The sequence below is a fragment of the Pelodiscus sinensis genome, chromosome 30, assembly GCF_052426305.1.
Source record: "Pelodiscus sinensis isolate ZL-2025 chromosome 30, ASM5242630v1, whole genome shotgun sequence".
In the NCBI taxonomy this organism is placed as follows: Eukaryota; Metazoa; Chordata; order Testudines; family Trionychidae; genus Pelodiscus; species Pelodiscus sinensis.
Genome location: NC_143081.1, coordinates 12,618,889 through 12,645,827, shown reverse-complemented (window position 1 = coordinate 12,645,827; position 26,939 = coordinate 12,618,889). Strand labels below are relative to the sequence as shown.

Below are 26,939 nucleotides of genomic sequence, written 5' to 3'. Positions count from 1 at the left end.
TGAGAACTGCTTAGTCACTGCCCCACCGTGAACTGGGGTCTGGGCCTGAGAACTGCTTAGTCACTGCCCCGCCCTGAACCGGGGCCTGGGCCTGAGAACTGCTTAGTCACTGCCCCGCCCTGAACCGGGGCCTGGGCCTGATGACAGGTATTCGTGAATTACTTATTGGCTGGCCCAACCTGAATGAGGGCCTGGGCCTGTAGCCTGTATTAACTTTTGTTGCCTTGAGCCCAGGACAGGGCAAAGTGACATTAGGCCCAGCCTCATCATCGGTAGGCAGCCAGGACTTGTTGGTACTGACTGGGGAATGATTCTGAGGGTGTGGAACCCCTCCTAGTGCCCTACTGGGCTACATATGTACAGAAATAAGGGCAAAGAGACCCATATATCGTTTCACATATTTTGGAGAAAGCCGGCACACCAGCTAATGCGAAGTGGTGTGGCCCGTGACCCAGTTTGAGGTTCCACCCCAAGAAGGCCGGGCGCATAAGAGGACGTTCACTCAATGCCCAGAGCAGACCTTCTTCTTCCCTTCTGTGCTCCCTCTTCTCCCCTCTTTGTCCATGTGGAATGCTGCCTGCATTCCAGCCTTTCACCCAGGTCTCCGTGTTCTGGACAGATGGTGGGAATTTCTCCCAGCCCCCGTCGAAGCCACCCTCACTAGCTTAGCTGAACTGTATCCAAAGATACTGTCCCCTGCCTCGATAGATGGACCCCATTTCTGCTCAGCAGCCTTTCTTCTTCTGGTGCGGAAAATGTTATTTACTTATTCCCACAGTATAAGAACTGGAGGTCACCAAAAGATTCAGAAAAGAGCAACAAAAATGATGGGGAGTCTGGAACAGGTCCTGTATGAAGAGAGTTGAAGAAGACTTAGAATTTTCAGCTCAGAAGAGGGCTATACAATCTTGACGGGGTGAAAAAATGAATAAGGAAAAGTTATTTACTTGTTCCCATAACATAAGAACTCGGGGTCACCAAATGAAATTAATAGGGAGAAGGTTTAGAACAAAGAAAAGGTAGTTTTTCTTCACTCAGCGCACAGTCAACCTGTGGAACTCCTTGCCAGAGGATGTTGTAAAGACCAGGACTTTAACAGGGTTCAAAAAAGAGCTAGATAGATCCATGGAGGTTAGGTCCATCAATCGCTATTAGCTAGGATGGATAGGAATGGTGTCCCTGGCCTCAGTGGGTGACAGGGGAGGGATCACATGAGGATTCCCGGTTGTGTCTCTTCCTGCTGGGGCACTTGGTATTGGCCACTGTGGGCAGACAGGACACTGGGCCAATGGACCTTTGGTCTGACCCAATCTGGCCGCTCTTACTTTCTTATGTTCTTGGAGCAGCATCCCCAGCTGAGGAAAGGAATCCCTCCTGCCCACAGAGCCAGGCATTCCCCTCCGGATTGTGTCATTCTCTGCCTTGAGTGGGAGGCTGGATGACAGCCCCACCTGTGCCCACAGCTCCTTCCCTCTCCTGTGCAGAGCCCCCAGGCCCAAGTCCAGCTCTAGCCTGGAGAGAGGCCAAACGATTCCCCTCTGGAGCATCCCTGGGGCGTTGCTTTTGAACCCCACCCAGAGTTCATTCGGCAATCTCCTCCCCTCCCCTTTGGGCTTCAGCCCGGCTCTGTCTGGACCAGGGTCCTTCCAGGGCCGCTGCCATCGCAGGGCACGTGGGGTGGTTCCCCTCAGCGGTTGAGGGGAGGCGGGAGCAGCCTGGCAGGGCGGTTTGCTGCTGGAGTGAGATCTCCCCACCCTGGAAACTGGAGTCGGCTATTTAGCGCCAGAAGAAGCCGGGGCCATGTTTGCAGCTGGCTGGGAGCAGTTTCAGAGCAGGGGGGGATTTCTCCTCTTTACTCGGTCGCCTCTCGGAGAAGCCTGCCCAATGGCAGAGCTGGGAGAAGCCGTCTGTGGGGCAGGTCGCTGGCTGCCGGGAACTGCAGAGACCCAGCCGCTCACAAGACATGCTGGAGGGCAAAGTGACCACAATGGGGCATCGGCGGCTGGTCCATGGCTGAGAATCCTGGCAGTGAAATAGATCCCAGGCTAGGAAGCCCAGCACGGTGAGTGTGTTATTCCAAATAAATGTACTTAGGGTGGCTAGCTGGGGGCCATTTCATACTAGACTCTAGTTACAAAGGGAACGCTGCAGGACTGGTCACAGCACTCACTCCACCGTTTAGAGCTTCGCAAGGGGGGAGGGGTATTTTTCTTCCCCCAGAAGAGAACAAGGGGCCTTGTCACAGGACTTGTGTGAAACCCAAACTTTTTTATTTGGGAACATCTCCCTGTTATCCTGGGAGAAACCAGTCCAAAGATACCAGCTAATATTAGTTCAGTGAGAACCGGCCCAGGGCAGATAAATTGTGGAACCCTGAAAAATGAACTGAGGTAAAAAATGTTTTGAATTTTCCAAGACACATCGTGTGATTTAAAACAACGAGTAGTCCTGGTGCACCTTAGAGACTAAGACAGACAGACAGACAGACAGACAGACAGATAGATAGATAAAGTGTGAAGACTTTTTATAAGTTCATTAGAAGGAAGAGGAAGACCAAAGGCAGGGAGAAACAGTAAGAGGAAACTTGGAAATGGCAGAGATGCTTAGTGACTTCTTCGTTTCGGTCTTCACCGAGAAGTCTGAAGGATGCCTAACATAGTGAGTGCTAGTGGGAAGGGGGTAGGTTTAGAAGATAAAATAAAAAAAGAACAAGGTAAAAATCACTTAGAAAAGTGAGATGCCTGCAAGTCACCAGGGCCTGATGAAATGCCTCCTAGAATACTCAAGGAGCTGATAGAGGAGGTATCTGAGCTTCTAGCTATCATCTTTCGAAAATCATGGGAGACAGGAGAGATTCCAGAGGACTGGAAAAGGGCAAATCTAGTGCCCATCTATAAAAAGGGAAATAAGAACAACCCAGGAAACTACCGACCAGTTAGTTTAACTTCTGTGCCAGGGAAGATAATGGAGCAAGTAATAAAGGAAATCATCTACAAACACTTAGAATGTGGCAAGGTGATAGGGAACAGCCAGCATGGATTTGTAAAGAACAAATCATGTCAAACCAATCTGATAGCTTTCTTTAATAGGATAAGGAGTCTCGTGGATGAGGGGGAAGCGGTGGATGTGGTATACCTAGACGTCAGTGAGGCATTTGATACGGTCTGGCATGATAATCCAAAGATGGGGATTCCACAACCTCCCTGGGCAATTTATTCCAGATGAGCTCTGCCCGATGGTCCTTTCCCCCGTCTCTCCTCCACTCCCCTCCTGCGGCTGGGCTTGCGCCCATCCCTTCCACCAACACAGGGCCAAAAAGGCCACTACCGGCCACATTCTGGTGACAACCCTGACAGGCATCTGGGACAGGGGCCTGTGACCCTGCACCTGCCCCACACACTCTCCCACATGTTGCCCCAAGAAGATGCTGTGCCAGATACCAGGAAAAGTGGGTGCGTTCTGGGAGCCCAGCCGGGCGTGGAGGGCAGAGAGGGGCAGGCAGGAAGGGCTGGGTCAGTCACTCATCCCCCAAGGGAAAGAGGCATTTGGGAGTGTGGGGGGTTGTGTTTGATTTAGATTTAGATGGGATTGGTCCTGCCTAGAGCGGGGGGCTGGACTTGACGACCTTCTGAGGTCTCTTCCAGTTCTATGATTCTATGATAAGGGGATGGTTTGATGAAATAACATGATCTTGGTAACTAATTGACCATTCATTATCAGTTGGAAATAGGTCAATGGAGGGATGATAGGAGTTGCTATAGGGAACTTTCTGGGTGTCTGGCTGGTGAGTCTTGCCCACATGCTCAGGGTTTAGCTGATCGCCATATTTGGGGTCGGGAAGGAATTTTCCTCCAGGGTAGATTGGCAGAGGCCCTGGAGGTTTTTCGCCTTCCTCTGTAGCATTGGGCACAGATCACAGCTGAAGGACTCTCTGCATGTTGGGTCCTTCAAAGTATTTGAATGCTTCAATATCTTTGATATAGGTGAGAGGATTATTCTAAGAGGGGTGGTTGAGATTCTGTGGCCTGCACTGAGCAGGGGGTCAGACTAGATGATCATAATGGTCCCTTCTGACCTTAAAGTCTATGAATCTATGAACCCTGATGCCTTAAAGATAAGAAAGTAAATGAGAAGAAGCCAACGACACCGTTTTTTCTTTTGAACAGCTTGATATTGGAACGTTTGTGCGATTAGCTGCTGTTTTACTTACTGGAATCAGAAAAATCTGACGAGGCGCCCCAACCTCAGCCAAGGGAAATATTGTCACCCTCCGATGACCCCAACCTGTTGTGTTGGGATAGCACTTTGCTCTTTCCTCCACTCTACATTTTATTCAGCCACCTCCTGAGCCCAATCGTCAGATGGGACAGATGGATGCTCGGTAGATTGTTGAGGAGGCAGGCCAATAGATACCCTGTGGCAACTCACCACTCCTGGTGACTGCCAGTGAGGAGTGCCGTGTGCCTCTGGGACTCACACTCAGTCTCCATCTCTGATCCCTACCCCGTCTGTTCCCTTCTCTCTGCAGCCATTATACGACGTGCTGAAAAAGAAAATGTCCAACCGAAGCACCGTGACCGAGTTCCTTCTCCTGAGATTCTCTGACGTCCGGGAGCTGCAGATTTTGCACGTTGCGGTGTTTCTAGTGATTTACCTGGTGGCCCTGATGGGGAACCTTCTCATCATCTCAGCCATCATTCTCAGCCATCAACTTCACACCCCCATGTACTTCTTCCTGGTCAACCTGTCCATCCTTGACCTCGGCTCCATCTCTGTCACTGTCCCCAAATCCATGGCCAACTCCCTCCTGGACACCAGGGTGATTTCCTACCCTGCCTGTGTCACCCAAGTCTTTCTCTTTGTCGTCTTCACTTCAACAGATCTTGCCCTTCTCACTGTCATGGCCTACGACCGACACGTCGCCATCTGCCAGCCCCTGCACTACGAGAGAGTGATGAACAGGAGAGCCTGTGTCCACATGGCCGCCAGTGCCTGGATCGCTGGTATTGTCTATTCTGCCCTGCACACTGGGAACACCTTCCGGTTACCCTTCTGCCAGTCCAACGTCATCAACCAGTTCTTCTGCGATATCCCCCAGCTACTTGAGCTGTCCTGCTCTGACTTGGACCTCAGTGACGTTGGGCTTATTGCCTTTGGTGTGCTTTTAGGTTCAAATTGCTTTGCTTTCATCCTTGTGTCTTACGTTCAGATCTTCAGAGCGGTGCTGAGAATCCCCTCAGAGCAGGGCCGGCACAAAGCCTTCTCCACCTGCCTCCCCCACCTCACAGTCGTCTCCTTGTTACTTTTCACCGGTGTGTTTGACTACCTGAAACCTCCCTCCAGCTCAGAATCTAATCTGGATCTGGCGGTAGGTGTTCTCTACGCCGTGGTGCCTCCCATGGTGAATCCGGTCATCTACAGCCTGAGGAACAAGGAGATCAAAGCAGCCCTGAAGAAACTGACGGGGAGGAGGATAATCTCCAGGAAGTGAAATGTCCTTTGGTGTTTGTGATTGCAGCCTCAGTGTCTTTATGCAATGCGGACTAGCGCAGCTGAATTTAAATGAGTTAGAATTATAGCCGTGGAAATGAGAGCATGCCTCAGTCTAGATACACAACTATCCCTCTTGCGCAGGGATTTAATATCACAGTTGCACAACAAGAATCAACAGGGTGCCCTTGTAGTCAAGAAGCCCGGCGGCATATTTGGGTGCATTAGGAGGAGCGTTGCCAGCAGATCTAGAGAAGTGATAATTCCCTTTTCTTCAGCTCTGATTAGGCCACATCTGGAGTATTGTGTCCAGTTCTGGGCCCCCACTTTAGAAAGGATGTGAACGTATTGCTCTTGTGCAAGAAGCCCTCTCTTGCTACACTGTTCTGTAAATCTTCTTGCGCAAGAGCGGGTGGGCAGTGTGGACACTTTCCGGAAAAAACGACCCTACTTGTACAATAACACACCCGTGTCGACACAGCCAAGATGTTTTCCTTTTCCTAGCAATAAAAGATTAGAAAGGGTCTGGCTGAGTTCCATTTTCAATGATTAGTTCAACTGTGGTAATGTTAATTAAAAGGAAAATGTCTGTGCTTTATTTCAATGACGGCACTCAGAGAAGGGAGTGGAGGGGGGCGGGCAGAGAGGGGAAGCTGTGTGGGGGGGGGGGGTCAGGGCAGAGAGTGTGGGGTGCTCAGAGCCAGGAGTGGAGGGTGCAAGAGTCAAGAAAAGGCCTGGGAGGGGATGCAGGATTTAGGATGAGGTGGAGGAATCAGGGAAGGTTTTGGGAAGGGCACAGCAGGGGCAGGGGCGGTGCTGCAGGAGTGAGGGCTGGGGGCTGGGAGGTGTGGGGGGGCTTAAGGCAGGGAGGTGAAGGGTACGAGTGAGGGCAGGGGGTGCAAAGCTCAAGGCAGGGGATGGGGTGGAGGGCTCAGGAGGTGATGGGAGGTACTGGAGCTGACCGTGGTGCTGACGGTTGTGCTGCTCTGGAGGAAGTTCCTTCCAGGGGTCACAGTGACACGGCCTTGGTGCTGTCTCCCCTCGGGCAGTGCTGACCCCTCCACTGTGGTCCCATTGGGTGTGCCACCAGCAGGGCACTGCAGCCCCAACCCCACCCCGGGAGAAGCCAGAGGAAAAGGCTGGTCCGCACAACCCTGCCCCTCCGCGAGGAAAAGCTGCCAGAGCCACGCCAGCCTCATTGCCACAGGTGACCCTAGTAAGACCCCCAACCCCCCAGCCTGCCAGCCCCTGCCCTCAGCCCCGGCTCACCTCCAAGCCCCCTGCCCTAAAATCCCCACACTCCTGTCCTCAGTTCCCCCACCTCCCAGCTCGCTGCCCTGAGCCTCCCGTTCCCTGCCCCCTGTGGTCATTCTCCAGTGTAACTATCCCAGCTATCAACCCCCTCCCTTTCCCTGTTGTGGAACACACTCGGATTCCAGGCACATCCCATCCTCCTGGCACAACCAAACCATATTTGGGATGCAGCTTCCTCTTACCCTCACTCAAAGCAAGGTCAGGGAAGGTGAGCCACGGTTCCCAGCCCCTCCTTGGGCGGGGAGTGTCCCTCATGGGGACCTGGCTGGAGGGTCTCCTGGGGACAGAGGTTTTGGTGGCAGGACCAGTATGCAGGGCTTCTAGCATGACCAATGGGTGGGGTGCTTCCCAAGCCCCACCCCTTCCTGCACAGTTTGGAGCAGTGGGGCTCCAGTGGCTGGTAACGTGGAAAGCTTGATGCCCAGTTGGCCACTCTCTTGCTGGTGTGGCCAGTCCCTGTGCTCTCTCTGCAGTATCGCTGTTCCTCTGGTCACCCCCCTGCCTTTCCATGTGATGGAACACAATCCCATTCCAGGCACTTCTCATTGCTCTTGCACAACCCCACCCCGACCTTGCTTTCAGCTAAGAGAAGAGGAAGCTGCCTCCCAAATTTGATTTGGTTGTGCGAGGACAGTGGGACGGGCCTGGACTCAGATTGAAAAAACTCACAAAACAATTAATAGTCCTGCAGCACCGTAGAGACTAACCAAAAATGTCTAGGAGGCCCCCGAGATGCACCCACGCGAGTTCCGACCCCCCGCACTCACAACTATTTTTGTAATTGCGGAAGGGGCCAGACACCCCCGACTTATGTCCTCGGCCCACATTGACTATGGCGCAAGACACCTACCATCAATGCGGGTTGAAGTTATGACGCCCCCAACTTGCGACGCTTCCTCAAAAACCAATCCCGTCGCAAGTTGAGACCCTCCTGCGTATGGCATCATAAGCTTTCGTGGGCACAACCCACTTCTTCAGATAATGGAGTTTAAGGGGTCCAGGTTCCAAATCAATAGCAGAGAAAGAGAGGGGATGGGAAGGAAAGGAAAGGCGAAAACATGGGAAAAGACTACTCAGTTAGATTGTCCAAGCAAAATGAAGCTGATAGAGAGGGTTCTAAGTACTCTTAAGTACCTGGTGTTTGGCTGTTTATGTCATTAGGATGTGGTATGTAGCGGGTAATCCACTTAAGGTCTTTGTTTAAAACTCAATTGTAGGAATAGAAATGGAAATGACATTAAGTTCTGCAGCTTCTCTTTCATGGTGGTTTGAGATGCATTAGCGAGCACCCGGGCAAGTTAAAATGGTTCCCAACGGGTTTCTGTGTGCACCTTGACGGCACATGTCACATTCGTGTCTGTGCCGTTGTATGAGCCTCTGGTCTGGTGGTTTTTGTGGTTAGTCCCTGGGATGATGTGGCTTGTGCAGATGCGTGGACAGAGTTGGCACCGAAGTTGATTGCGGGGCTGGGTACCAGGGTGAATAGGATAGAGGTGCTCTGTGTGGTTGCTGGAAAGAATTTTAGTTTTAAGAATGCTTGATTTTATTTTAGATTAAAGAATGCTTGATATAGATCTTGTAGGTGTTTGTCTCTGTCTGTGTGATTGGAGCAAACCCGGTTGCATCTTAGGGCCAAGTTTCTGTGTCACCTAAGAGTAACCTGTGAACCAGGCACCTCTGTACAGGACAAAATACTAACCATGCTGCCTGAGTGAACACTGACCGTCTCCCATACAACCCCAAATCGAAAACACACGGATGGAAGCAACAGACCCACCCACCAGCCTACTCGTTAAAAAAATTGCCCACTGAAATATGAAGGAGAAGCAAAAAACAAAATAGCTACTGCACAGATACTGCATTTATTTACTTCAAGATCCAGGGGGTCCACTAAGACCTTGTTACGGATATCGATTTTCTATCCAAGGTTCTCAGATAGCATTGGGATGCATTATAGTATCCTGAAGTAGATAGATAGATAGATAGATAGATAGATAGATAGATAGATAGATAGATAGATAGATAGATAGATAGATAGAGGGGGGTGTGGGGATAGATAGATAGATAGATAGATAGATAGATAGATAGATAGATAGATAGATAGATAGATAGATAGATAGATAGAGGGGGTGTGTGGGGATAGATAGATAGATAGATAGATAGATAGATAGATAGATAGATAGATAGATAGATAGATAGATTTTGTTATTATTTACAGTGGTATAAATCTACAGTTGCTCCTTTGACTTGACTGGTGTTTCCATTTTGCCACTGCAAATACACCTTTGTGCATAACAAGATGGCAAACCCTGCTCTCATGCAGACATTACTCTCATCATTTCATGTATTCAAAAAGAAACACAGGATGAAATTAAAATCAGAGGCGTAAGAGGGACATTTTCTGTGCCATGGATAATCTCCACCCAGTCAATTTCCGCAGGGCAGCTTTGATCTCCTTGTTCCTCATGCTGTAGATGACGGGGTTCAGCACGGGAGGCACCACGGAATAGAAAACATCCACCGCGAGGTCCAGGCGGGATGCGGAGCTGGAGGTGGGTTTCAGGTAGGCAAAGGCACCAGTTAAAATAAACAAGGAGACCACAGCGAGGTGGGGGAGGCAGGTGGAGAAGGCTTTGTGCTGGCCTTGCTCCGAGGGGATTCTCAGCACCGCTCTGAAGATCTGAATATACGATACAAGGATGAAGACCAAGCAGCTGAAGACTAAGCAGGCACCAAAGACAATAACCCCGTTTTCACCACGGTCGGAGTCAGGGCAGGCCAGCTTGAGCAGCTGGGGGATGTCACAGAAGAACTGATTCACCACGTGGCCGCCACAGAAGGAGATGGCAAACGTGCTCCCAGTGTGCGAGGCAGAGTACAGCAAACTAGAGACCCAGGTGCTGGCAGCCATGTGGACACAGGCTCTCCGGTTCATTGTTCGTTCATAGTGCAGTGGGTGGCAGATGGCCACGTACCGGTCGTAGGCCATGACGGTCAAGATGCCGATATCAGCTGAACCAAAGAACATGAATAAAAACACTTGGGAGACACAGGCAGGGTAGGAAATCAACCTAGTGTCCAGGAGGGAGTTGGCCATGGATTTGGGGATGGTGACAGAGATGAAGCCGAGGTCTAGGATGGACAGGTTCCCCAGGAAGAAGTACATGGGGGTGTGCAGATGATGGTCGAAGGCTACGACTGTGATGATGAGAAGGTTCCCCACCAAGCCCATCAGATATATCACTAGAAACAGCACAAAGTGCAAAATCTGCAGCTCCCGGACGTCAGAGAAGCCCAGGAGCAGGAACTCGGTCACGGTGCTTCGGTTGGACATTTTCTTCTTGAGAACGTCCTGTGAGGGCTGCGGAGGGAAGGAGATGGGCAGAGTCAGGCTTTGAAGGTCAGAGGAATCCACCCTGATTCCCGGCTCACTAAACTCTCACGTCCCAATGTAAAATGTGCACAAGAAGGGGTCAGCTCCCCAAGCGCAGACAATCAGACTTTGGCAAGTCAAGGCGAGACAAGTAACACTTGTTATGTAGGTTAGAGAGACAAACGGTGGTGACACCAGCCAACCTCTCCTTCTGCCAGGACTCCAACCACCGCTTACATGGAGACTTCTCGGCTGCATTACCACACTGGTGTGAACAGTATCACTCCCTTACACTCAGTGGGACTGTGGATAGGAAAAGAAACAATGAGCGTAAATTGCAGCAAAGGAGGTTGAGGTTGGACATTAGGAAAAACTTCCTACTTGTCAGGGTGGTGAAACACTGGAATAAATTGCTCAGGGAGGTTGTGGAATCTCCATCTCTGGAGATATTTCAGAGCAGGTTAGGCAGACACCTGTCAGGGATGGTCTAAATGGAGCTTGGTCCTGCCGTGACAACAGGGGACTGGACTCAATGACTTTTCGAGGTCCCTTCTAGTTCTAGTGTTCTATGATCTGTGATTCTATCACAGCCTCAGACAGCTGCCCATCTTCTAATGATCTAGGCCATCAAGTGCCGGCAAGGCCCCTCTGCCGTATTGGCCAAACTGCACCGTCTCTCTGACAAAAAGAAATGGACACAAAGCAGACGTCGGGAACAGGGAACACAAATAAACCTGTGGGGGAACATTTTAACTTGCCTGGTCACTCATGGATTTATAAGTAGCCATTCCTCTGCAAAGGCATGTCACCAGCCAATTACAGAGAGGGTCTGCTGAACCTGAATTCATCTACTGATGTGACCCTGGGCTTGAACAAAGACATTAATTGATGGGTCCGTTACAAAGCCAATATCCCCTACCGTTAACAACCACATTTCCACATCAAAAGCCATGTATGGGACACATCCAACCCACTTAATTAGCCTCATTAACATGGGTCCTACCATGGACAGGGACTCTTGGGTATTGTTATTTCCACTCCCATTTGCCTGAGGAAGTGGGATTTGCCCCCAAAAACTCATGACCCCATCTCTGTATTTTGGTTAGTCTCTGAGGTGCCACGGAACCACGCGTTGCCTTTTTCTATGTGTCTGTTCAGTGCCCCATTCACAGCTTGTGTGTGTAGCCAGCGGCAGCGTGGAACAAAGGAGATGGGGCTAAAGCAAGAGATGTCAATTCTAAACCCACCAAGCTCTGCCGTGTGTGTGGTCCCGGCTAAGAGAGACGGGCTGTGGCCAGGGGATTCCTTTCACTCTTCTTCAGTCAACACACCAGGATGTGTAACGCCTGCACTGTGAGCTGCCCACTTTGCTGCTTGCTCAGTTTTACCATCCAATGGGCGTCCCTTCGAAAGGGCAATACTCACACTTGCATAGAGCGACAAGTTCCGATTTCAGAACTATTGGACAGGATGAACGTTCCCTCCCTGGCTTCACCCTAACTTCCCAGTCTGGGGGATCATGTTCACATTATTTCAGAGGAGTTCTTGGGTTTCAACTGAAGACATTTCCCTGGGAACCATGTTACTCTTGAAACACAAGTTTCAGAGGGGCAGTCGTGTTCCTCAGTAACTTTAGAAACAACATGTTGTCCTGTGCCACTTAAGAAACTAACAAATATATAGCTAGAGAATCATGAATTTTCTTGGTCAAAACCGACTTCCTCAGATGAAACGGGAATCTATCTATCTATCTATCTATCTATCTATCTATCTATCTATCCCCACATACCCCATCTATCTATCTATCTATCTATCTATCTATCTATCTATCTATCTATCTATCTATCTATCCCCACACACACCCTCTATCTATCTATCTATCTATCTATCTATCTATCTATCTATCTATCTATCTATCTATCTATCTATCTATCCCCACATACCCCATCTATCTATCTATCTATCTATCTATCTATCTATCTATCTATCTATCTATCTATCTATCTATCTATCCCCACATACCCCCTCTATCTATCTATCTATCTATCTATCTATCTATCTATCTATCTATCTATCTATCTATCTATCTATCTATCTATCTATGTCTCTAAGGTGCCACAGGACTATTCTCTGTTTCAAATCACACGATGTGTCTTGGAAAATTCAAAACATTTTTTACCTCAGTTCATTTTTCAGGGTTCCACAATTTATCTCCCCTGGGCCGGTTCTCGCTGAACTAAACCTGGCTGGTGACTTTGGACTGCAGAAGGTTGACATGAAGATGTTCCCAAATAAAAAATTTTGGGTTTCACACAATTGCTGTGACAAGGCCCCTTGTTCTCCGCTGAGGGAAGAAAAATAATCCCCCCTGTGAAGCTCTAAAAGGATGAGTGAGTGCTGTGACCAGTCCTGCAGCGTTCCCTTCGTAACTCAAATCTAGTATGAAATGGCCCCCAGCTAGCCGCCCCTAAGTACATTGAATTGGAGTAACACACTCACCGTGCTGGGCTCCCCAGCCTGGGATCTATTTCACCACCAGGATTCTCAGTCACTGTCTAGCCATGGACCGGCCAGCGATGCCCCATTGTGGTCACTTTGCCCCTCCAGCATGTCTTGTGAGTGCTGTCTCTCTGCAGCTCCTGGCAGGCAGGGTCCTGCTCCTCAGCCGGCCGCTCCTGACTCCCCACCTCGGGCAGGCTTCTCCGAGAGGCGATGGAATAAAGAGGAGAAACCCCCTCGCTGCTCTGAAACTGCTCCCAGCCGGCGCTCGCTGCCGACATGGCCCCAGCTTGTTCTGGGGCTAAATAGCCGAGTCCCGTCTCCAGGGAGGGGAGATCTCACTCAGCAGCAAACCGCCCTGCCAGGCTGCTCCTGCCGCCCCTCAACTCCCGAGGGGAACCACCCCACGTGCCCCACGATGGCAGCGGCCCTGGTCCAGGCAGAGCCGGGCTGAAGCCCAAAGGGGAGGGGAGGAGATTGCCGAATGAACTCTGGGTGGGGTTCAAAAGCAACGCCCCAGGGATGCTCCAGAGGGGAATCATTTGGCCTCTCTCCAGGCTAGAGCTGGACTTGGGCCTGGGGGCTCTGCACGGGAGGGGGAAGGAGCTGTGGGCACAGGTGGGGCTGTCGTCCAGCCTCCCACTCAAGGGTAGGGCCCCAGGCAGAGACTGACACAATCCGGAGGGGAATGCCTGGCTCTGTGCCCAGGAGGGATTCCTTTCCTCAGCCGGGGATGCTGCTCCAAGAACATAAGAACGTCAGAGCGGCCAGACGGGGTCACACAAAAGGTCCATCCAGCCCAGGGTCCTGTCTGCCGACAGTGACCAATACCAGATGCCCCAGAGGGAGGGGACACAACAGGGAATCCTCCTGTGATCCCTCCCCTGTCACCCATCTCCAGAGAAACAGAGACCAGGGACACCGCCCTACCCATCCTTGCGAATCGCCATTGACGACCCTATCCTCGATGGATCTATCTGGCTCTTTTTTGAACCCTGTTATACTCCTGGACTTCACTACATCCTCTGGCGAGGAGTTCCACAGGTTGACTGTGCGCTGTGTGAAGAAAAACTACCTTTTCTTTGTTCTAAGCCTTCTCTCTATTAATTTCATTCGGTGACCCCACTTCTTATGTTATGGGAACAAGTAACTAAATGATCCGTATTCATTTTTCCACCCCTGTCAAGATTTTCTAGATGTCTCTCATATTCCCCCTTAGTCTCCTCTTTTCTAAGCGGAAACATCCCAGTCTTTTTAATTTCTCTTCATACGGGACCTGTTCCAGACCCCCAATCATTTTGTTTCTCTTTTCTGAACCTTTTGGTGACCCCTAGTTCTTATACTGTGGGAATAAGTAAAGAACTTTGCCTTATTCACATTTTCCACACCCGAAGAAGGGCAGCTGAGCAGAAATGGGGTCCATCTATCGAGGCAGGGGACAGTATCTTTGGATACAGACCAGCTAAGCTAGCGAGGCTGGCTTTGACGGAGGCTGGGAGAAATTCCCCCCATCTGTCCAGATTCCAGAGACCTGGGTGAAAGGCTGGAATGTGGGGAGGCTGCCACATGGACGAAGAGGAGAGAAGAGGGAGCACAGAAGGGAAGAAGAACTGTGGACTCTGGGCGCAGAGTCGACATCGTCTTGTGCGCCTGTCCCTCTCTTGGGCTGGAACCATGTGATTCTCCCTCTCTAACTAGGTCCTGGACCACACCACTTCCCCTTCTAACCGTGATGTCTCCTGCCTCGTTTTTCACCTGCGGTTCCTTCCACAGGAGCTGTGACCAATAGTAAACTCTGATTGCCCTGTTTGCTGGCTTCTCCCCACCCCCCAAAAAAAGACAATTTACTGACCAGTGTAGGAACAAAGCATCACGGGAGAGAAAATACGAGCAATGAAATGACTGGAATAGTCTTGTTGAAAAAAATTAGTTTTATTAGCCAGACTCATCTTGTCCTTAAAACAGTGAATAGTTTTATCTGCTCACATACCTTAAGGGGAATGTTCATTCGTTCGTTCGTTCATTTGTTTATTTAAACAAAAGAATATGAAATGATACAAGGACCTGGTTGCCCTAATCGGTGTATAGATGTAGACTCTTTGCTCTCCTCGCTCGGGGTCTAGCAAGTGCAGGCTCTCGGCCAGGAGCACCCGAGGGGGGACAGTGCCAGCCAGGAATGGAGTAACAGGGGGGACGCAGATCCACCCCCTTCACTGCGTCCCAGCCTAGAGCCCTCACCGCATCACAGTGGTTCGGCTGCTGGGTGAGCGGTGATCCACACCGCAACATGATCTGTTTGTTATGAGCAAGCCCTATGAGCAACCCCAAATGCCCAGGTCCATGTCTGATGTCCCCTCCTCTGAGTCCTGCACCATCCACCCCCTGGAGTGCACCGTGACACCCTATTCCCCCTGTCCTGAGTCACTCCTCAGCCCCAGGGCCTGGTCCCATCCCCACACACATACACACACTCGGCCCTGAGCTCCGCCTCTTCACCAGAGCCTGAGTCCTTCCCCTACTCTTCCACCTCCTGCCCTGAGCTCCGTTACCTCCCCCCCCCACGTCTGCAACAGAGTCTCCAGAAGAGGTTGAGGTGGGCATGGCTCTGGGTTCTCCTCCTCCACTCGGGGGGCATGTTGGGCACCCCCCTGTCCTCTGCCCCTCCTCACAGCAGCGTGCACTTATCTGCAAGCCACCTCTGGCTTCAGGGTTTGCTCCTCTCCCCACCTCCCCTGCCCGTCGGTGCTAGCGCGAATCTTGCGGAGGGGAGGGGAGGGTTCCAGGCATGCAGCTGGAGGTGTCGTTTCCCCGCTGGGTGATGGAGAATCAAGGCCCCCAGCATAGCTCAGCTCTGGCCCTCTTCCGGCGACTGGAGGGGGGCCAAGAGGCCAGGGGGCAGGCCAGGGCTGGCTGGCGCCAGAGGAGAGGGCCTAGGAGGCCAGAAAGGCTGGAGAGGAGGATGGAGGGGGCGACAGGCCCCGGGCTGTGGCTCGGGGGGCGGGTAGGCAAGAGACAGGGGCTGGAATGGCTCCTGGATCTCCGATCCCCGGCTGCTGCAGGGGGCTGAGAAGGTGGCCCTGGTGCAGCCCCCGGGAGAGCTGGGCGTGTTTGCCCCCAAAGACGGTGGGGTTCCTGAGTGTAGAGAGCAGGTCTCTCCAACAAGGAGAAGAGGCAGAGACTTCACAAAGACCACCAGCAACTTAGCTGTGGCTGGTGAGCTTCTGTGCAAAATGTGGGGCAACTGTGCTATTAAATCCCTACGAGAGAGGGACAGGTGTGTATCCAGACGGAGGTGTGTGAGGAGCACATTCTGCTCCCGTTTACACTGGTCTAATGCTAAATTAACCCATTTAAGTCCAGCAGCGCTAGTCCACATTGCATAAAGAAACTGAGGCTGCAATCACGAGCACTGAACGACACATCACTTTGTGGAGAATAACCTCCACCCCATCAGATCCTTTAGGGCAGCCTTGAGCTCCTTGTTCCTCAGGCTGTAGATGACCGGATTCAGCATGGGAGGCACCACGGCGTAGAGAACACCCACCGCCAGATCCAGAGTAGAAGCTGAGCTGGAGATGGGTTTCAGGTAGGCAAAAAAGGCCGTGAAAAGTAACAAGGAGACCACAGCGAGGTGGGGGAGGCAGGTGGAGAAGGCTTTGTGCCGGCCCTGCTCCGAGGGGATTCTCAGCACCGCTCTCAAGATCTGAACATACGACACAAGGATAAAAGCAAAGCAATTCACAGCTAAAAATACACCGAGGGCAAGAAGCCCAACTTCACTGAGATAGGAGTCAGAGCAGGCCAGCTTGAGGAGATGGGAGATTTCACAGAAGAACTGGTCGATGACGTTGGATTGGCAGAAGGGTAACCGGAAGGTGTTCCCAGTGTGCAGGACAGAGTAGGCAATACCAGTGATCCAGGCACCGGTGGCCATGTGGACACAAGCTCTTCTGTTCATCACCCGTTCGTAGTGCAGGGGCTGGCAGATGGCGACGTATCGGTCGTAGGCCATGACGGTGAGTAAGGCAAGATCTGTTGAAATGAAGACGACAAAGAGAAAGACTTGGGCGACACAGGCAGGGTAAGAAATCGACCTGGTGTTCAGGAGGGAAATGACCATGGATTTGGGGACGGTGACAGAGATGGAGCCGAGGTCCAGGATGGACAGGTTCCCCAGGAAGAAGTACATGGGGGTGTGCAGACAGCGGTTGAGGACGATGGTTGAGATGATGAGAAGATTCCCCACCAGGGCTGCCAGGAAGAGCACCAAAAACACCACAAAGTGCAAAACCTGCAGCGCCCGGACATCAGAGAAGCCCAGGAGCAGGAACTCGGTCACGGTGCTTCGGTTGGACATTTTCTTCCTCAGTTCCCAGTGTGGTGGCTGCGGAGGGAAGGGCACAGACGTTGGTGGGGATCAGAGTGAGACACAGAATGACCCTGGTTTCCTGCAGTGACCTCTCATGCGGTGGGTGTCCAGCATGCGCAGCGCCCGTCCCAGCTAGGTGAGTGATCACACGGGTGTTAATTTGCCTGGATCCCGTGCAGTCCATGGAGCTGCATCTGTTTGCACCATCTGAGGATCGGGCCCAGGATGGAGCTGGATACTATTGTCTATGAAGGATGGAGCAAAGCGCAATCCCGACCCAATAGCTCCAGCCGAGACGATCCCCTGTTCCTACGAACAGCCGGCCCCTGGCTCAGCCATGGAACTGAACTGCTACCAGGCCAGTCGTCATTGGTCTCTGCTTTCTGCAGAAATCGGACAGACTCACTCAGGAGCTGGCATGACGGCTCCCTCTGTAACGCCGCAGGGATGCCCGGCTGCCTGCTTACGAATGAAGTGAGGAGACAAGATCCCACTTCCACCTCCGGGCACCAATGGGCTCATAACAAAATGACCGTATTTTCCCTAGGCTGCTCTAGGTCCATGGGCAGGGTGGCTGTGGCTGTGGCCTTCCATTCACTATTCCAGAGTTAAGACCACCAGGACGTGGGCTTACTTATAAGTACCTAAGAATGGCCAGACAGGGTCAGACCAAAGGCCCATCCAGCCCAGTGTCCTGTCTGCCCACAGTGGCCAATGTCCCAGAGGGAGTGTATCGAACCGACAATGATCAAGCCATCTCTCTCCTGCCATCCATCTCCACCCTCTAACAAACAGAGGCTGGGGACACCATTCCTTACCCATCCTGGCTAATAGCCATTGAAGGACTTAACCTCCATGAATCTATCTTGTTCTCTTCTAAACCTTATTATAGTCGTAGCCTTCACAACCTCCTCAGGCAAGGAGTTCCACAGATTGACTGTGTGCTCTGTGAAGAAGAACTTCCTTTTATTCATTTTAAACCTGCTGCCCGTGAGTTTCATTTGCAGGCCCCTAGTTCTTATATTATGGGAACAAGTAAATAGCTTTTCCTTAATCACTTTCTCCACACGACTCATGATTTTATAGACCTCTATCCTATCCCCCCTTTGTCTCCTCTTTTCCAAGCTGAAAAGTCCCAGTCTCTTTAATCTCTCCTCAACTCAGCTTTACCTTTCAACTGTTATCCCTTTGAAACAGCCTTAAACACAGTTGCTAGAGCGTGTCGGGGTTCAGGTTTCAGTCCTATTGGACACGATTAATGTCTCCACCCCGGTTTCACTCTAACTTTCCAATGTGGGGTATGGCATTCAAATTATTTCAAAGGAATTCTTAGTTTCCAGCAGGACAACATTTCGCAGGAAAACGTATTATTCTCGAAACACCAGATTCAGTGCGGGCGCCATCTGTATCTTCAGAATCGACAGGTGCTCCTGTGGCGTCTTTGGGTGTGTGTACACAGCACCCTACACTCACAATAAGATACACAATTTGCATAATTGCGCATCTTATTTCGATTGCATTTTAAAATGGCATATTTTGAAATTTGGCGCATCTCCACAGCATGTTTCAAAATAACATGCTACTTCAAGGCATCCCTTAACCCTCATAGAACAAGGGTTGCAGGGATGTTGAAATAGTGTACCCATAACTTCGAAAAACATTTGGAATAATGGGCGGCTGGTTAAGATGCGGGGGTGGTTACTTCGGGATACTGGAGGAATCATGAAATAGCCGCGCTGTGTAGACAAAGCCTTAGAAACCTCACCCTTTATTCGGCTCTGGTGAGGCTACATCTGGAGTATTGTGTCCAGTTCTGGGTCCCCCACTATAGAAAGGATGTGGGTGCATTGGGGAGAGTCCAGTGGAGGGCAACAAATGTGGCTGGGGGGCTGAAGCACATGAAATAAGAGGAGAGGTTGAGGGATTTAGGGGCTGTTTAGTCTGCAGAAGAGAAGAGTGAAGGGGGATTTGAGAGCAGCCTTCAACTTCCTGAAGGGGGGTTCCGAACGGGATGGAGAGAGGCTGTTCTCAGTAGTTGCGGATGACAGAACAAGGTTTCAAGTTGCAGTGGGGGAGGTCTAGGTTGGACGTTAGGAAAAGCTATTTCCCGAGGAGGGTGGGGAAGCGCTGGGATGGGTCCCCTAGTTAGGGGTTGAAATCTCCGTCCCTTGTCCCAGCTTGATAGAGCCCTGGCTGGGATGATCTGAGTGGGGGTTGATCCTGCTTTGGGCAGGCGCTGGACTGGATGAGTCCTGAGGACTCTATCGATCCTGGGACTCTAGGACTCTATGAAATGAGGTGAGAATCCTAAAGAGTTCCCATGGCAACGCCTCACTCGAGGGTTACATTTCCCTGCTACATGAACCCCTCAGCAGCTGTAAGGGAAGTGACACACTCACCGTGCTGGACCTGGCAGGGTGGTTTCACGGCCGGAGGCTTCAGTCACTGCCTAGCCATGGGCCTGCCCGTAACGCCCCGTCTCTGGCTTGTCCTGCCGCTCTTCCCCTGCCGTTCCAGCCTCTCCGTAGTTGCTGGGTGTCTCTGCGGTGCCTATAGCACAGACGCCCCCTCTGGCAGGCTGGGCCAAGTGGCGAAGGAGCACAGGTTGGGGGCAGAAATCCCCTCCCCCCCGTCTGTAACTGGTCCCGGCCGGCGCACGCTGCAAACAGGCCCAGCTTGTCCTGGGGCTAAATAGCCGACTCCCGTCTCCAGGGCTGGGAGATCTCACCCAGCAGCAAACCGCCTTCCAGGCTGCTCCTGCCGCCCTCAATCCCTGAGGGGAGCAGCATCACGTGCCCCGTGATGGCAGCGGCCCTGGAAGGACCCCTGGCTCCAGAGAGACAGACAGGCTCTCACCCAAAGGGGTGTGAGGGAGACTGCAGAAGGAGCTAGGAATGGGTGGCTTTCTGCAGGGGTCAGAATTCGGGAGTTTGGAATATGCTTGATCCAAGCGGGGCGTCCATCGATCATGTATTCGAGGTGCCATCTGCTCCTTTCTTGGATTGACTGAAGGACGAGAAGTTTTGCTTTCCGCAGAGAAGATGAACTGGATAAAAGTCTCTGTGTGAGGGTGGGAAGTTCCTAGTCCCTATTCCCGCGGTTATGTGAATGCGGAAGGGACTGCCCTTCGCTATTTCAGATGTGTGAGGTTAGCGACAGCCACATCTATGAATGAATAAACACCCCGTCACTCTTGCTATGGTGGAAAATCCATTAGGAAGAGAAAGCTCCGGCAACATCTCCTTCAGACACACTGAGACTGTCTAATAAAACTGAATGTTTATCCCACCAAACTGTTGTTGTGACTCCACAACGGTTGTTGTGTCTCCAGTTTTTTCAGATGTTGCGCTTGGTTTTCCTTGTGGCCTCCAAATTTGTACTGGATATGGGGAAGAACCAGGTGATTCCACTCTAATAGAGGGGTAGTTTCAAGGTTGAGATGTGAGGGCCCAGAGATGTGTCTGAGGTGTAGCAGTAACTTCGTAACCCCGACACCTGGGATTCAGCCATTCACTTGTACGGGTTGATTTGGATTTGACCAACGGTGTCTGATCCACACAAACATCTGACTGTGTTGAGGGGAAAGAGCCGTTGCAGTGGTTATCCAGCGGCTTCACAGGCTTTTGCCAACCCCAGTCAGCTTCTGAATTTACTGGGTGAGTCGACAGGACCTTAGTTTCAAATTCGCTTTCAAAACCTGTCCTCAGTAGGTCGCTGAAGATTATAAACCCCCAGTTTATACAAGCTACCATACCCACCCCCTTGGGACACCAAGGGGTACATACTGCATAGGGCCCCGTACATCCTACGGATGGCCCTGTCCCAACCTGTTCTTACCACGATGGCTCATGCCACCCAACGAGAGAGGAAAGCCAAGCTGGGCCAGGCTTGTAGAATGGAACTTGAAAATTCATACTTTATGCAAAAGATTCCGCACTTTGATGACAGTGGTGAACAGAGGTGGGCAAGTGCTTAACTTTAAACAGGAGAGAAGGCCAATCAGTGGTGTAATTAAAGTAATGCTTAAACTTTCTGCTTTTGATTGCGGGTGTGCATGGGATTTTCAACTGGCACATCTCCCTGGGGTCAGAGCGGGGTTCTATTTCCCTCATTCAAACCACTGCCAATTCTGTTCATGGTTAGACGAGTATTTCAAATAGGTTCATCACGCAGGCAATGTACAAACAGACCCGTGGTTACATGTTGGCTGCTTTAAAAGGGCTCGATTGCCAATCTGGGAAAGAATTATGAGATGAATCAGCTGGGAAGAAGAACATTAGAAGAAAATTATCAGAAAATTGTATATTATAATGGGGAGTTCAGTAGATGCTCTAAAATTCACAGTCTTGCCATGGAGGGATTATTATGTCGTTGTTGTTATTATTATTATAGAAAAGGGGAAGTTTCTCATATTTAATATAATGCAGAAGTTAGGAATTGAAGAAAATGGATAAGGGAAGAAAGGGAAACAAATAGAAATTCATGGCCAACTGAATTAAGGACAATGAGAAGAAATTGTTCAAGTTTATTAGCACCAAAAATAACCCCAAAAATGCCATTGGTCCATTACTAGTAAATGGCAAATGATAATAAGGGGACATGAGAGCAGCTTTCAAGTTCCTAAAAGGGCGTTACAAGGAAGAGGGAGAAAAATTGTTCCCCTTGGCCTCTGAGGACAGGACAAGAAGCAATGGGGTTAAACTGCAGCAAGGGAGGTTGAGGTTGGATATTAGGGAAAAGTTCTTAACTGTCAGAGGGTATGTCTACACTACAGCACTAATTCGAACTAAGGGTATGTCTACACTACAGCGCTAATTCGAACTAACTTAGTTCGAATTAGTTAATTCGAACTAAGCTAATTCGAACTTGTGCATCTAGACCTAAAAACTAATTTGAATTAGCGTGTCCACATTGAGTGGACCCTGAACCGCGGTTAAGGCTGGCCGGAATCAGTGCTGGCAGGGCATCAGGTTAGGACTTAGAGCGTGGAGCTGCTGTCTCAGGCTAGCCGAGGGCTGTGCTTAAAGGGACCCTACCCCCACCCCGGACAGACAGTTCTCAGGGGTGCCCCGATCGCTTGTCTAACTCAATGAGGGACAGCAAAGCAGTCCTGTCTTGGAGTGCCCTGAGTGCCCACACTCGGCACATCACAGCACTCGGCCATCAGCCCGGCTGCACTTGCCGCAGGCTGCCATCCAGGGTTCTGAATTGGGGGGCTGTCAGGATCCAGGAGGCCCTGCAGAAGAGCTTCCACCCCGAGGAGCCCGCAGAGCCACCCCAGTCCTTCCCATCAAGGGCTCATGCCCCATTCCTCCCTCACCTCCTTCCACTTACCCCTCCCTAGCCCCCCTTCCTGATGTAAAAAATAAAGGACACATGTTCAAAAATAGAAACTCTCTTTATTTAACAAAACTGGGTGGGGATTAACCTCTGGGGAGACTGGGAAAAGGAGGTGGGAGAGGGGAAGAGAGAGGGTGGGAGAGGGGAGGCAGAAACCTGGGAGGAGGGAGCTGGAAGGGGGAAGCCAGGGGAAATATCAAACTATGGTATGCCATATCTTCAGTACTGTGTACAGATGTGGTCTCCTCACCCCAGAAAAGATATTTTGGCCTTGGAAAAGGTTCAGGAGAGGGCAACTAAAATGATCAGGGGTTTGGAACAGGTCCCATATAAACAGAGGCAAATGTGGTCCTGGGTGGCCAGGCTGGCAGCTCTCCTGCCCTAGACAGCCACTTTCCTGTGCCTAGTGCGGAGGTCATGGACGAGGTCCACGATGTCTGCACTAGACCAGGCGGGTGCCCGCCTCTTATGGCCCCGGACAGGCTCCTGGGAGCTGCCAGCCTGGTCCCGGGAAGAGGGGGAGGGCTGGGTGGCAGCGGGTGGCTGGCTCGAGCTGTGCCAGGTGCAGGGTCTGCTGTCTGGGTGCTGGCAGGCTTGCACCTGGCACAGGCACCGTAGCCAGCCCGTGCCCCTTTAAGGGCTCCGGGGCCGGGAGGGGGGCAGAAGAGTTTCCCTGGCTTGGGCCAGAGTGGCCACCAAGGCAAGCTGGGGAGGGCTAGCCTCCCACTAGTTCGAATTAACGGGCTACACAGCCCTTAATTCAAACTAGTTAATTCGAACTAGGCATTAGTCCTCGTACAATGAGGTTTACCTAGTTCGAATTAAGCGCTCCGCTAGTTCGAATTAAGTACGAACTAGCAGTTTGTATGTGTAGCAACTATTAAAGTTAATTCAAACTTACGGCTGTTAGTTCGAATTAACTTTGTAGTGTAGACATACCCGGAGTGGTTAAACACTGGGATAAGTTGCCTGGGGAGGTTGTGGAATCTCCATCACTGGAGATATTGAAGAGCAGGTTGGACAGACACCTGTCAGGGCTGATCTAGATGGTGCTTGGTCCTGCCGTGAGGATAGTAGACTTGACTTGACGTCCTTTCAGGTTTCCACCTAGTTCTATGCGTGTAGGATTACATTTCACCGAAGTCCTTGAGTTAAGCCCAATGCAATCTGAGAAATGAACACTTTTCTGCCTTCAGTAGATGGAAGAATTCTGTACCACATTCAGAGAACAGGAGAGATTAAGGCACCGTCAATGCTCAATACCCCTCGACAGCACAGAACGGACTAGTTGAGGGAGACCCAGCTGGTCCCAGCAGAAGGCTCTTTAGAAGAAAGCCTTGTTCTTATTTGGACCTTCCCCTCCCGTCTACACAACGTTTTGGGTAGAACTTCACGTGAAATCTTGAACCAAAGAAATGCATTTGTGGGCTGAAGAAGGATACTTCTGTGTTTGCACACGTGCACCCAGGACATATCAACCATGTGGTGGCTTTTTTAAATGACTCAAGAAAATTCAAATTGGAAGAGTTATTGAACCCAATCCTTTCTCAGAAAGAAAGAAAGAAAGAAAGAAAGAAAGAAAGAAAGAAAGAAAGAAAGAAAGAAAGAAAGAAAGAAAGAAAGAAAGAAAGAAAGAAAGAAAGAAAGAAAGAAAGAAAGAAAGAAAGAAAGAAAGAAAGAAAGAAAGAAAGGGAATTGTCTTTCACTCAGCAGAAGTTGAAAATCAGACCCCAAATCTTTCAGCACCCGGCTCTCCCCGAAGCGCTGTCTGCAGGGGAGTGGATCCGTGTCTAGCCATTGAAAGTTTCACTCTGGTGATGAACCCCCTGGGGAAGTTTCTCAGAGGGCACAGGCAGGGGAGGAACGTTTCTCTTTGGCTTCAACTCCCAGGCACAGACCACCCTTCCTCCAGTGCCAAAGGCCACTGGCCCCTCTGGGCACAGGCTGCATGGTTCTGTCTGTGTCGAACCTGCTTAGAAGATGACCTGGAACTGCCAGCCTGTCGCCTCCGGCCCCTACGTCGCAGGGTCCACCCCCGAGCCTGCCCCGTGGTGGGGCCTCTGGTGGCTGCTCCCCAGAGCTGCTGATGCAACGTGGAGATGGGGGAGGAGGGGTTGGCTCACTGTGAGATAATTAGGCAGCGTTGACGAAGCACCAGGCTGCTCCAGGCAGCGAAGGGACAGGAGCCCTCGGCTGCTCTAGACCAGGCCGGGCTGTGACTATCCATCGAATCCAGCCCAGCCAGGATCCCCTCCCTGCACAAACCGGGATCAGCTCCAGAGCCGGAAAGGACTTTAGTCCCACATCCCTGGTACTTCCCCTCCCACCCAGCCTGTCCGCGGGGGTGCAGGGAGCCCGTCTCAGGAGCAGGTCCCCATCTGGCAGGGGCTGCCAGAGACCCAGCCATGCCAGGAGACACGGAAGATGCACAAAGCAGCGAGGGACCAGGGCTGAGGACTCTGGACTTGTAAATGCCTCCCACGCCCGGACACCTCCCCACGACCGGCCCGGTGAGTTTGGCGATGGGATGTGGGGAGGGGTTCACATGCTGGGTACATGGTGTGACTCTGTCTGGAAGGGAAGCTCGGGGTGACCTGCGATCGCACACCCGGCACGGCACGGGGTGTCCTCTTCCCCAGCCAGGGCAAAATGGGCTTTTCGTGGAAATCGTGGAACCGATCGCACTCAGTCTCAGTCCGTGAAACGCCACCGGCGTCAGCCGACAAGTGCGGAACACTCAGTTAGATTTATTAGAAACTGGGGACAGTTTTGGGTGAGGGGCAGCCTACACAGGAAGGACGGGCTCCACCTAAACCAGGGTGGATCCAGACTGCCGGCACTAAACATTCAGAAGGTCGTAGAGTAGTTTTTAAACTAAGAGATGGGGGAAAGCTGCTTGGTGTGGAGGAGCATGTGGATCGGACAGAGACGTCTCTTAGAGGAGTCCATTGATGGAGATTCTCTAGGTGTTAGTCGGAAAGAGAGGAGGGGAGATGATAAAGTATGGGCCAGATCAGACAAGAAACAGTCACAAATACAAGAGTCTAATACATCGGGGAAGGGCAGAAAAATAAACAGTGGCAAGTTAAAGAGCTTCAGCACAAATGCTAGAAGTCTAAGTAATAAGATGGGTGAACTCGAGTACCTCGTATTAAAGGAGGAGTTTGACATAATAGGCATCACAGAAACCAGGTGGAATCAGGACAATCAGTGTGGGACACAATCATACCGGGCTATAAAATACATCAGAAGCACAGACCAGTTAGTCCGGGTGGCTGAGTGGCACTGTATGTGAAAGATAACGTAGAATCAAATAAAGTAAATATCTTAAATTCATCAAACATGTTCCATAGAATCGCTATGGATAGTAAATCCCTTCTCTGATAAGAAGATAGCAGTAGGGATCTATTATCGACCACCTGACCAGGACAGCGATAGTGACGTTGAAATGCTGAGGGAGATTAGAGAGGCTATAAACATAAAAAACTCAATAATAATGGGGGATTTCAATTATCCCCATATTGACTGTGTACATGTCACCTCCCGAGGAGATGCTGAGATAAAATTTCTCAATGCCTTAAATGACTGCTTCTTGGAGCAGCTGGTACAGAAACCCACAAGCGGAGAGGCAATTCTCAATTTAGTCCTGAGTGGAGCACAGGATCTGGTCCACAAGGGAACTATTACAGGACCACTTGGGAGTAGTGACCATAATATAATAACATTTGCAAAATACAGGACTATGTAGCACTTTAAAGACTAACAAGATGGTTTATTAGGTGATGAGCTTTCGTGGGCCAGACCCACTTCCTCAGATCCTCAGATGTTACTATAATAACATTTAACATTCCTGTGGTGGGAAGAACACCTCAGCTGTCCAACACTCTGGCATTTAATTTCAAAAAGGGGAATTATGCAAAAATGAGGAGGTTTGTTAAACAGAAATTAAAAGGTTCAGTAACCAGAGTAAAATCCCTGCAAGCTGCAGTGAGAGATAAAAAGGCATCTTTGAACAAGTGGAAGTCCAATCCTAGTGAGGTAAATAGAAAGGAACATAAACACTGTCAAATTAAGTGTAAAAATGTCATAAGAAAAGCTAAAAATGATTTTGAGGAACAGCTAGCCAAAAACTCAAAAAGGAATAGCAAAATGTTTTTTAAGTCCACTAGAAGCAGAAAGCCTGCTAAAAAACCCGTGGGGTCTCTGGACAATCGAGATACAAAAAGAGCAATCAAAGATGATAAAGCCATTGAGGGGAAACTAAATGATTTCGTTGCTTCAGTCTTCACGCCTGAGGATGTGAGGGAGATTCCCAAACCTACACCATACTTTGTGGGTGATGAATCTGAGGAACTGCCCCAGATTGACGTGTCATTAGAGGACGTTTTGGAACAAATAGAAAAACTTAACTAACAAATCATCGGGACCGGATGGCATTCACCCAAGGGTTGTGAAAGAACTCAAATGAGAAATAGAGGACCTATTAACTGTGGTTTGTAACCTCTCCTTTAAATCAGTTTCTGGAAGACAGCTAACATAACGCCAATATTTAAA

General features: G+C 50.6%; 3 protein-coding genes across 3 annotated transcripts; 1 reads left to right on the top strand and 2 right to left on the bottom strand.

Moving 5' to 3' along the window:
* Positions 1 to 4,555: 4,555 nt before the first annotated feature.
* On the top strand, positions 4,556 to 5,491 carry LOC102457134 (olfactory receptor 14C36-like). The gene has a single exon (XM_014575626.2). The coding sequence runs from the start codon at positions 4,556 to 4,558 to the stop codon at positions 5,489 to 5,491; it is 936 nt and encodes a 311-aa protein (XP_014431112.1).
* Positions 5,492 to 9,181: 3,690 nt separating this feature from the next.
* Positions 9,182 to 10,147, bottom strand: LOC142821300 (olfactory receptor 14A16-like). Its single transcript, XM_075912155.2, has one exon. The coding sequence runs from the start codon at positions 10,136 to 10,138 to the stop codon at positions 9,182 to 9,184; it is 957 nt and encodes a 318-aa protein (XP_075768270.2). The 5' UTR covers positions 10,139 to 10,147.
* Positions 10,148 to 16,097: 5,950 nt separating this feature from the next.
* Positions 16,098 to 17,033, bottom strand: LOC102444633 (olfactory receptor 14C36-like). The gene has a single exon (XM_075912217.2). The coding sequence runs from the start codon at positions 17,031 to 17,033 to the stop codon at positions 16,098 to 16,100; it is 936 nt and encodes a 311-aa protein (XP_075768332.2).
* Between the last annotated feature and the right edge of the window lie 9,906 nt (positions 17,034 to 26,939).

Excerpts from the sequence above, each read along its gene's own strand:
- LOC102457134 (XM_014575626.2), top strand. The coding sequence starts at position 4,556 with ATGTCCAACCGAAGCACCGTGACCGAGTTCCTTCTCCTGAGATTCTCT.
- LOC142821300 (XM_075912155.2), bottom strand. The coding sequence starts at position 10,138 with ATGTCCAACCGAAGCACCGTGACCGAGTTCCTGCTCCTGGGCTTCTCT.
- LOC102444633 (XM_075912217.2), bottom strand. The coding sequence starts at position 17,033 with ATGTCCAACCGAAGCACCGTGACCGAGTTCCTGCTCCTGGGCTTCTCT.